This window comes from Arachis ipaensis, chromosome B03, assembly GCF_000816755.2.
Source record: "Arachis ipaensis cultivar K30076 chromosome B03, Araip1.1, whole genome shotgun sequence".
NCBI lineage: Eukaryota > Viridiplantae > Streptophyta > Magnoliopsida > Fabales > Fabaceae > Arachis > Arachis ipaensis.
In genome coordinates, this window is record NC_029787.2 from 4,413,353 (window position 1) to 4,425,079 (window position 11,727).

The following is an 11,727-nucleotide window of genomic DNA, read 5'->3' on the forward strand; positions in this document are numbered from 1 at the left end:
ATATATATTTTCAAAACGTTTTAATCGTATGTTTATTTGAATTTTGAAGATGAAAGTAGTTTTGAAACATAAAAGCTGCTTAATATCTTAATTCTGAATATGATGGATTAATTTTTTTTAAATTCATACCTTACTTTTAGCAAAAACAAATAAACTTGTGTAAAAGAAATTAAAGTATTCAATTTTGATTTGGCTAAAAATTTGGGAAAACTTCATTTGAAAGTTAACCCGCGCAAGATGAAGGGTAATTGTCTATTTGGGTTTAGGCGCGCAGGGAGATTCCCTACTTTCTCATTCACATCTCAGCCGTCCATTTACAGAGTCCACAAATGCGCTTCAACGCTGGATGCAATGCCCAACTCAACAATCCGCATCCTATACTTCTCAAATCAATACATCGTGACCGTCGATTCATGTTTTACTTTAAGAACGTTATTTCACGGATAGAAAATTTTCCACGTCAGCGATCCGCGTGAAACCCCAGTAGCCAATAAAAACGCCAAATTGTTTTTATATATAAGCAACTGCAACCACTCATCCAAAACACACACAATTCAACTCATTCTCAATTTCCTGAAACAGAAGTCCCAATAAATTCCATACCCTAATATCCTTCAGAATCTCAAAATCTTGGTTCGTGATGGCACCTAAGGCAGAGAAGAAACCAGCTGAGAAGAAGCCGGCTGAGGAGAAGAAATCCGCCGTGGCTGAGAAAGCTCCACCGGCGGAGAAGAAGCCAAAGGCAGGAAAGAAGCTGCCGAAGGAAGGTGCCGCCGCCGGGGACAAGAAGAAGAAGAGGAACAAGAAGAACGTTGAGACCTACAAGATCTACATCTTCAAGGTTCTGAAGCAAGTCCACCCTGACATCGGTATCTCCAGCAAGGCCATGGGAATCATGAACAGCTTCATCAACGACATCTTCGAGAAGCTCGCCCAAGAAGCTTCTAGACTTGCCCGATACAACAAGAAGCCAACTATCACCTCGAGGGAAATCCAGACCGCGGTCAGACTTGTGCTGCCCGGAGAGTTGGCTAAGCACGCCGTTTCTGAGGGTACCAAGGCGGTGACTAAGTTTACCAGCTCTTAAACGATGTCCTTTGTATTTTGAGGGTTTTCCGTGTTAGGAATTTGTTAGAAGTATGTTTAGATTTGAAGTAGTGCCTTTTATTTTTAATATCTTGTAATTGAAGAAATTGGATCTGCTCGATCCTTTTGTGGATGGAAATGTAGAATTGACGGTATGGTATAGGATAGGATCGCATACTGCTGTTATCGTATCTTGATAGTTTCCCTATTAATGACAGTGCATTATTAGTAGAAGAGTTTGACATATTCGCTTGAGTAGTAAAGCTGGGATCATAACATGATAATTAACTAGTACTCAACATAACATGTGGGGCAGGCGTAATATGGGCCTTCCTGATTTAAAAAAAAAAAAACCACGAAGATATTTCCTCCTCTTATATAGTCAACTGGTCAACACGAACGTGCTAGCTAGCAAGTGCGAAGTAGCAGTTAACGGTGATGGCCATGGCTTCAGCAACCTCGAGTCTTACGATCCTGAGATCTCCTTCAGCTCTTGTATCACCGATTTTTCATGCGACAAAGATGTTGATGCGCAGCGGTTCCTTCAAACCTTCAAATCTAGGGAATGGTGAAGTTCCAAAGGAAGAGGTTGTGATCGTTGGTGGTGGGATCACCGGGTTGCAACCGCTGTCTCCCTTGACAGGCTTGGAGTGAAGTCGACCGTACTGGAGCAGGCGGAGTCACTCCGTAGCGGTGGAACTTCCCTCACGCTTTCCAAGAATGGTTGGAGCGTATTTGATGCTATTGGAGTAGCGAATCGTCTCAGATCTCAATTCTCGCAAATTGAAGGGTACGATGATTCATGAATATCAATTTTGGTGAGGTGGTTCATATTTTTCATAATATCAGCTGCACAGGTTGGTTATCAGATCCGAGGATGGAAAGCAACTACGCTCATTCAATTTGCTTGAAGAAGATCCAAGGCAAGAGTGAAGCAAACTTGTTTTTCTTTTTTTTCTTCTAATTATTATATTGTTTTATGATCATATTCTTACCGACAGCCAAGAGTTACGTGGTGTGGAGAGGAGAATACTATTGGAAACATTGGCTGCTGAGCTCCCCAAAGGTGCCATTCAATTTTCTTCAAAGCTAGCTAGGATTGAACCAACTTCAGAGGGAGACATCTTGCTGGAACTTGCAGATGGCTCTAAGCTGCATGCAACGGTTTGTTACTGTGGACTAATCAAGTATCAATTAGTTGCATGATTACGAATTCTCCATTCAGCCGAGTGTGATGATAAAGTTGAATTAGTTCTCAGAAAGTAAGTTGATTTCATGTGTAGAGTGTAATAGGGTGCGATGGGATTGGATCACCGTTGGCTATTGCGCTATCCGCGGACTTGCTACTTATTCAGATGGTCAGCCTTATGAACCAAGAGTGAATTACTTCTACGGAAGAGGGGTGCGTGCAGCATATGTTCCTGTTTCTCCCACTAAAGTATACTGGTTTGTCTGCTTCAACAGTCCAGGAATCCGCTGGCAGATCGCTGGCTTTGGCCAAGCATAAGTCCACCTGCTTCCACGGGTCGAATTGTGTTGGTTGGAGATGCGTGGCACCCGATGACCCCAAATCTTGGCCAAGGAGCTTGTTGTGCACTTGAGGATGCAGTGGTTCTTGCTAAGAAGCTTGCAGGGGCCATCAAGTCTAAAGAGCAAGACTCTGTTGAAGAAGCTTTCAGGTCGTATGGCTCAGAAAGATGGCGCCGTGTGTTTCCACTAACCGTACGCGCACACCTTGTGGGTTCCATATTGCAGTGGGAGAATCCATTGGTGTGTTCTATTAGGAACAAGATTATCATACCAAAGCTAGCAAGCCTTAAACCGATGCTTGAGCATACAAATTTCACTTGTGAGAGTCTACAAGAAGAGAAGCAATGAAAGGTGATGTTTAAAGTATACTAGTTTCGTTCTAATTGTATCATTTTCTATAGAATTATTCATAGTTTTATCACTTAATTATTTGTTGTTCATCCCCATTAATTAAGCTTGGGGAAAGATACTTTTGTTGTAAACTAATATCACTGAATAAAGAACCATATTAGCATTCTATTTGGTTTCTATACACTCTTAAAATTTTAGAAAATTTCTATCTAGATTTCGGTGCTGAGACACCAGTTTCTTTCTTTGGTTGGTCTCTTCCTGAATCCACATCCTCAAAACTGGGGAACCTCCATGTCTTTTATCCATAGGCTAAAATTAACCATCCATATATATCACTAAATAGATATACTAGACTCTCACTGTATTATGTCATCAATATAAAATCCGGTTGTATACCGCTAGATGTCGTCATTTCATGTGTTTGCTATTTGGCTAAGAGGAATTAACCTCTAGTCAACACGAGCTATAAAAAATATTGGCGTTGAAATGATAAATAAAGTGAAAGCTGGAAATTCTTAAAAGTCTTGTCACGTGCCGGTAGCAGATGGAAATTTCAGAAAAAAACATTTTAAAGAACTTACTGACTTTGAATTTATATTTATTTCCTTTGAATAATTAATTTGTGAAATTCTCATTTTCTAAAGCTACAAAAAAAAAAAAACAAAAATAAACAAAAACATGAAGTGACCACAAGTAGCAATTTTTGATATACATAGATAGCACCTTCTCACCCTTTGTATACGATACTCTAACTTTTCTGCGAAGGTGCCATGCATTCAACAATATAGTTTCCCAAAACTATAACATTTTAATATTTTATCAATAAATGTGCTTAAAAGTATAATTCACAAACTGTTAAGAAAGGTTGACTCTAATTAAATAGTTTGAGGGTACGGATATAATACTCAAATTTAGAAATATACATAATATTCAAAAACTTAGGAAAAATACTAAATCTTTATGCATTAGATGAAAGAGTGAAAGACTGAAAGACGACCTTTTTTTTTATTTCAATAAATAACGAAAAGATATTATTTCGTATACTGTGGACAAAAATACACAGGTCCGATTTGCACTAAGCACATACAAAATGAATTCGGTCTACATTTCTCATAGACTAATCGCCAAATGGGCCACCTCTGACCCGGCGCTCGCGATGTGGATGCAAGTGATGTTAGCTTAAGCTTACTCATACATACTTTGATCATAACTCAGAACAAACTCCACTGTTAATTGGTTCAAATGGATCTTTGAATTGTTCAAATTTCTAGTTTTTAAAAACAACCAAATTAATTCTAAAATTTACAAATTGTGAATATCCATTCATTCTTAATTCAATTATGGTTAACACAGTAGTAATATAAAATGTTTCGGTACAAGCGTGGCATTCTAACTGTAAAATAACATGGCTAAGATTTTAGAATTAATTAAATATGTGCTAAATTCGTTAATTCAACTCATTAAGTTTTAACTTTCTTAGCCAACAGAACACTTTTATCGCTGCCATGGAGAATATCCCACTAACACTGTACTTTAACACTATATTAGCACTATGTTAGCATTAGCACTATGTTAGCAGTAGTTGAATTGGAGAATAATGGGATTTACTATTTATAAATTCAAGAATTAAATTGATCATTTTGAGATGTCAATGACCATTTTAATGAACATCTGAAAAATTTTAAAAATCAAACTGAGAATTATTTCTATTAATATGTATAAGTTAGATTCATCATCATTGATATCAAGCATTGATTCCATCTCCACAAATACAAATATTATAACTTGTGTTTATTGAAAATAAACTTTTATTTTGATTTTTCCATTTATTAAACATAACTGCTGGAATTTAAAAAAAAAATATATTTTTAAAAAAATAGTTTTAATAAATTATTTTAAAAACTAACTATGAATGTCCAATTACCTATTAGAAAATTGCAAAATAAAATAAAGATTGTTAAGGCCTTAAGGGCTAATTAATTTCCATCTATTTTTACTTGATAAGCTCCTCCAAATTTGAGTCAATATTCAAATTTAAGGACTCGTTTCTTTTCTTGTTTTTTCCACGGTGCAGGCTAATAAGGGCGTGGTCTTTAAAGGCGCGTGAATGTGGATTGTGGAGCCATGTTAACGCGAACTTTCCAATTAGAAGATGCATACTTCTTCAACTCTTATTTGATTCGTTTTATCAGAATCTAAGTTCGTTACTAGCTAGTTCATAACCATCTTCGATAGTTCTATATATATATATATATATATCTCTCAAATTCCCAGGCCCTTTAATATCTTGCATTACATTCTTTTGTGTCAGAACAAGTGTGTTATACTTCATACTTAGTATATACGTACGTGGGTACAACGTGCAAGTTGATTAGAATCTGAACAATACTCGAGTGTGTTCACTGTTCACATAGTAAGGTGAGTTCGATGAACATAGTTTATTTTCTCCGGTGTTATTATCAGATTTCGTTCTAATTTTATAACAAAATAAAACACATTTGCAGCAATTAAATTTGATGAAATTGTATTTTATCTCAAACTTATCTGAAGATTGCAATCTTGCCCATGTTATATCACATATGTCGAATTAATCCGAACTATTCCTAACAAATTAGTGGTTCCTTTCCATGCAATATCTTTTATATGTATATTTCTCTCTGTACTTTTCATTTGTTGTGTATTTATGACTTTTGTAATCAGTTTAGGGCTCATATAGATAAGTGGGGATGTATATGGGCCGGGCACACCGGGTTTGGCTTAACTTAGACCCGATTCGAAATATAGACCGGGCCTAATGTTTGGACCCTAATCCGATCTTAGACCCGATGAAACCTATGCACATTCGGGCCCGGTGAAAATCGGGTAAAAACTGGGTCTTTAGCATGTAAAAATCACCTAATCTCCAACTTTTATTTCACAATTCACATAGTAAAATTCACTTAAAAAAATATAACAAGAACTAACCCTTCTCTAAAATTAAAGCATAACCATAATCAATACTAATATTGTCTAACACCAAATATTTAAATCAATACAAATAACACAATATTATGCATTAGTGTAAAGTCTTATGCATTTTAAACATAAAACATTAACTTATAATTTTATAAATGACTAATAACACACGATATTAATGTTTACAATATTTAAATTCCACATAAGAATAGCCATCATCCAACATAAAATATTAATTGTGTATGATGACGGGTCATCGGGCCGAGTTCGGGTGACCCGAGTTATGGCACGGACCCGACCCGAAATAATGACTGGGTCTATCTTTGAGACCCTTACCCGACCCTAGACCCGATAAAATCACACTAAATTAGCTCCTAAAGTGTTCGGGATCGAGCCGGATCTTCGGACCGGGCCGGGCCATGTACACCCTATAGATAACCTTCAATGCAAGTGAATATAATCTTTTTAAAAATAATTGCAAAAATAAAATTTTTGGTAATTATGTATTGATTATAATTAAAATCTCCTAAAAAATGTATGTTGAAATATTATTTTTCTTTATTATTGTTTTACTCATACAAAACAGTCTCTAATCAAATATAGTTATAACTATAATACTATATTTAGTTGATGAGTTTAACATCTGAATTTACTTGATTATCCTTTATAGTATTTATATACTTAATATTTAAAAAATACGGTGCTAGTTAAATTCTAAATCTTAGATACTAAATTTTAAATCTTAAATTTTAATAATGTAAAAATAAAATATTGGCTAATAATGATAAGCTGAGTGTGTACACGGTAATCATAGTTTATTTTCTCCACTGTTGTTATTGGCTTTCCTTCTCATTTTATAACTTCAATATTGTTTGCTTAAGGAGCAAATAAAACAAATTTGCAGCAATTAGATTAGATGAAATTGTATTTAATCTCAGACTTATTGGAAAATTGCAATCTTGCCCATGTTATATCACATACAGTCAAATCCAAACCATTCCTAACAAATTAGTGGTTCCTTTCCATGCAATCTCATATATAACTAATCTTAGCTGAGCTTAACATCTGAATTTACCTAACTATCTTTTACAGTATTTTATACATAATATTTAAAGAATATAGTGTTAGCTAAATAAAATAAGATGTTAACTCAAAATATTGGCTAATAATAATACAAAAAGCTAGATTTTAACATTTCTCATTGAGTTATTCTATTTTGGTGGTATATATATTATTAGGGACAATGGGTGAGAGATTGAACAGCAGGATCGCCCATCTTCTTGGTCGAGCATGTGCAAGAGACAATGAAGTTCCACGTTCAATGATACAAAGGATTCCTGTTTTATTGAGTCAAAATCCAAACTTTGTCAAGTACTGCACACCCAAGATGATATCATTTGGTCCCATCCATCATGGTGAACAAAATCTCAACTTGGGAGAAGAATTCAAACATCTTTGGGCATCCCTCTACATTGGAAAATTCAGCAAACAAGTCCGTGTTAGCACGGAAGAAGGAGCCAAGTTGAAGCATAATATTATAGTTGCTGAAATCAAGCAATTGAGGAACATGTTCAGCAAGGATGTGATTGGAAGCTACAATGACGACGAACTGAGTTGGTTGTTGCTTGTGGATGGATGTGCATTGCTGTATTTCTTGGACAATGTTGATGATCAGCATCCAGAAGCACTGAATCTAAAGCTTGATCAGTTGATGTATACCTGGAGAGATATTTTGTTGCTGGAGAACCAGCTTCCATTGACGTTGCTGATGCTGCTAAGTGATGAAAAGACGGTATATCACTTAGAGAATATACTGTATAATTTCGTATTCATGGGCCTTTTCAAGGGAAGTGAGGGGTCGGTAATAAACCGCAATGGAGCTAAACCGGTTCATCTTCTTGATTATGTTCGCACCTTTTACACATTCAGAGATGAATACATAATAAGTATGGATCCTCCTCTTCAAGAAGAAGGCCGTTGGCACAGGTACAAAAATATCAGGGATCTTAGGAATGCAGGGATTCATGTGAAGCTTAACAAGAGAGAAGAATGGAAATGGAACAGCGTGTCTTTCACCTCCAACTTGTTTAGCGGAGCATTGAAGCTTCCAATGATGATAGTGAATGATGTCACTCCTTATTTCTATCACAACTTGATTGCATTTGAGATGTGCCCGGATTTTCGCAACAACTTCGAATTCTGTTCATATTTTTTCTTGATGGATTCCTTGATAGACGAAGCCGAGGATGTGAAGGAACTCAGGTTGGCCGGTGTCCTCCAAAACTTGCTCGGAAGTGACAAAGAAGTGGCCAAACTCTTCAATGAACTAGGCCATGAATTGCCTGCTAAAATGTGCAATTACATGATCAGAACTAATGTTGTGGCCTACAGCAAAGGATATATTCAAGTGAAGCATCAAATCAATGAACATTACCAAAAGAAATGGAAGACTTGGTTGGCTGAAGCACGCAGCACTTATTTCAGCACTCCATGGTCTTTCATTGCCTTTCTGGCTGCCGTTGCAGCATTGCTTCTCACTTCTATTCAAGCTTGGTATGCTGTACATCCCAGGATCAGCAACTAAAAAATAAGGTTTGCACCTTAAATTTTTACAAGAAAGAAAGAAAATAATGCTACTATATTGTCTCTTTTGTTTTACTTAGTATTGTATGTGTTATAATGTTGTAATTGACTTTTGTGTTGATTTTATCCAATAAAGAAATCTTGTTGTGTCGTTGTTGTTGTTTATCAATGTGGCATTAGTCGTATCACATTGTGTGACAAACCCCAACAGCCAAGAAGGAGGAGAGGAATAAAAAAAAAATAGGTTTTGCTAGGTAAACAATGACTTTTGTAAACAATGTGAATAATGAGCTCTAGAATTGACCCAATAAAGTAAAAAAACACTTTACTTCCAAATTACCTCCTAAACCTTAACATTAGAATAACCATTTGTACACCTAGTGAATTGAACATCCAGCCATTGTTAACTGTACATGAGTAAATCGAATAAAAAAAAATAATCATCCAATTAAAAATAATGAACATAATCATCTGCATACCTATTGAATTAAACATCTGACATATCTATTGTTTACATTGTATTGAATTAAACATTTGACATATCTATTATTTACATTGTTTAGTATTCTCATTGTCTACCTATACTTTTCCTAAACAACAACTAATTAACAAGGAAGGCACCGTGAATTTAGGGAGTGAGAGAGATATAAATAGGAAGTGAGGAGCATTGGTTTCAAGTAGGAAAAGACTAAAGAGAGAATTGTGGAGAGAATTGGGCTCTCGAATGCCAATCGTCATTTTTGTTACCGTCATTCACACACACTCAATATACTCATTCACTGGTTTGGGACTATCACACTGATTCTCCCTCTTTAGTGATTTCACACACTACTTCTATTCTTGTTATTCTTAATCGTTCATACTACTGCTTCTCTATACTATCTCTATCCTAATCCTATTCTACCTTCTGTGATATCTGAGAACCTTACACATTGATTCCTTAATCAGAGGTTAAGTTACTCTATGGAGTAAAAATTCTTACTGCGTGGAGAACATCATAATGTCTCCGTAGAGTAGTGGTCTATTAATGCAACGAAAATAAACTAAAAACATATATAGAATAAAGAATAAGATGTGTTTGCAACAATTTTACAAAGTAATGATGAAGACAACCTATGAAAGCAATGAACTAATGCCTAATGGATTTCATCACTAACAAAAACCACAAATCAAACACCATCCTTTTTGAGTGGCTTAGAAACTTTAAGGCATGAACTCAGCACACATAATTCTCCTATGATCACTGGAATATATCCTCAGGTAGATCAAATTAGCTAATGCCAACCCATGTCCCTTAAGGACTGCAGTTCCATTTGTAAAAATGGAGGGAGGGAAAGAACACAAATGACCATACCCCATGAAATCCTTAAGAAAGTGCGCACCATTAAGGAATATCATTTCATTTCCAAAAACACTCTAATTCATCTTTCTTTGTTTTCCTTACACACCAAGGAAGTAGGAACCCCTAACCAGCTCAAAACAAAAATTCCAGACAACAGTAGCAGCATCACTTCGTAGCTAGCTAGCTAGGCTTGTTTGTGAGCATAACACACTCGAATGCGTCTCCCATCTATAATCTGCAAAAATCCCTAATAAAATTTTCAAGACAATAGTAACAGAAATTATCAAAAAAAAAATTCTCAACAAGAAAAATAGATGACCTTTTTATGCATTTCTTTGCGACCTGTAGCAGCTGAAGTTTCAGTAGTGAAGCGAACGAATCCATAGCCTTTTGATTTGCCAGTGACATGATCACATATTACTTTAACTGTAGAAATATAAATTCCATCTATGATATAGTAGCGCAATCCGATATGGAGGAATCCAAAATAGAAGAACGAAAAGGAAAAAAAAATGGTTTAATTTTTACCTTCGATTATTTCGCCATGTTGTTCAAATGCATCTCTTAGAACAGTTTCGTTCGTATCATAGGATAGTCCTTTGTTCCAAAATAGTTAAAATTGCAATCCATAAATCAAACTCAAAAAAATGCAGTTTTATTATTAAATTGAACAGAAAAAGGAGGATTAATGAAAGCGATTGAAGAAGTTGAGTGAGACCTGTGACTAACAAATTGGTAGATGAATGGCGCGGGAATAGCAAGGGAGAAAAAGGGCAAGAGTTCTTGAATAGAAGATTGGTGGCGTTGGTAAGTGTAGGGTTTAGGCGCATCTTCGAACTCGAACTCGAACACACACGTGTAGTTTTCTGGGTAGCAGTAGCAGATGGCACACAATACAGATACGACGCGCCGTTTTCAACATTTCACAAAACCAGCGCATTGGATATTTTTGGGTCTTCTCTGGGCCGAAGCCCAAGCGCATTGGGTTAACCTCAATTGACATACAATAATTTTGTTTTTTCTTGGATGGAAATAAGTTGGGCACTGGCCCAAGATGTCCAAAGGGGTTCTTGACCTCGGTCCGAAACTGATTGTGGTCTTTCACTTTGCATGGGACGCAGAGTTCATAAACAAATAAATCAACTGAATATTCGCACTAAATTATTTATGAAGAGTAAAATTAAAATTTGCTTTCCATAAAACAACACTTTCAAAAGAATAATGATACTGTTCGTACCGATAACGAGTTTAGGAACCCAAGGGGTGAAGGTAAGAGATCTTGACTTTGGCGTGCACAAAACCAAACTGAATGAACAACTTCTAAGACACTCTAATGTTAAAGTCAATAATATATTAGGTGGTATGGAGTTGTGTTTTTATCTATTGATTGTCTTTTTTTTTTTTATCTCTGTCCTCTAGGGTTATCGTTTTCCCAGCATCTAATGCATTTACATTATGTTATTATTGTCGGAATTCGACGATTATAGACTTTGGTGATGTAGCCGTTATGGCGGTCTCGATGTTATGATTTTATTTAATTGTTCGTCCGTTATGTTTTTATTTGTCTAGAATAGTGTCCCTAACTCGAATTCTTGAATCTGGGCTTTTTGGTCACGGACATCCGAGTTCAGGAAGTCGGATTCGCCTCTAAATTGAGATTTTTGAAGAGTTTACTTAAAGAAATTGAACAGTTTCTCTTAATTTTTTTGAAACGGTTACAATTTTCTCGTTTTATGAACGGTGAATTTCACCTTCAAATTCTTTCTCTAACAATAAATGCAACATTAATTTAAAATTAAACAACCTTTTACTTCCACTTTACCTTTCACTGAGGCGGTCTCATAATCCCAACCCGCCCCGCCTAGTGGCGGGCTGGCGGG

General features: G+C 35.9%; 3 protein-coding genes and 1 pseudogene across 7 annotated transcripts; 3 read left to right on the plus strand and 1 right to left on the minus strand.

The window, feature by feature from the left end:
• LOC107629127 (histone H2B) lies at positions 529 to 1,330 on the plus strand. The gene has a single exon (XM_016331827.2). It carries the CDS (start codon positions 641 to 643, stop codon positions 1,085 to 1,087), a length of 447 nt encoding a protein of 148 aa, XP_016187313.1. The 5' UTR covers positions 529 to 640; the 3' UTR covers positions 1,088 to 1,330.
• Positions 1,448 to 3,144, plus strand: LOC107629125 (annotated as a pseudogene).
• LOC107632347 (UPF0481 protein At3g47200-like) lies at positions 5,199 to 8,349 on the plus strand. Its single transcript, XM_021120126.1, has 3 exons — positions 5,199 to 5,385; positions 7,161 to 8,274; positions 8,319 to 8,349. The coding sequence occupies exons 2-3, from the start codon at positions 7,166 to 7,168 to the stop codon at positions 8,347 to 8,349; spliced, it is 1,140 nt and encodes a 379-aa protein (XP_020975785.1). The 5' UTR covers positions 5,199 to 5,385; positions 7,161 to 7,165.
• Positions 8,124 to 10,762, minus strand: LOC107629128 (glycine-rich RNA-binding protein 4, mitochondrial). Of its 5 annotated transcripts, none has more exons than XR_002358727.1 (5): positions 10,566 to 10,762; positions 10,376 to 10,444; positions 10,167 to 10,273; positions 8,357 to 8,480; positions 8,124 to 8,264 (listed from the first exon to the last, which is right to left on the minus strand). XR_002358727.1 is itself a non-coding variant. In XM_021117830.1 (4 exons), exons 1-4 carry the CDS (start codon positions 10,675 to 10,677, stop codon positions 10,032 to 10,034), a joined length of 351 nt encoding a protein of 116 aa, XP_020973489.1. In that variant the 5' UTR covers positions 10,678 to 10,762; the 3' UTR covers positions 9,534 to 10,031. The 5 variants fall into 5 exon arrangements, 2 of the variants coding, with proteins under 2 accessions (XP_020973489.1, XP_016187315.1); XR_002358728.1 differs by having other exon boundaries at positions 8,128 to 8,267; XR_002358729.1 differs by lacking the exon at positions 8,124 to 8,264 and adding an exon at positions 8,846 to 10,082 and having other exon boundaries at positions 8,387 to 8,480; positions 10,376 to 10,709.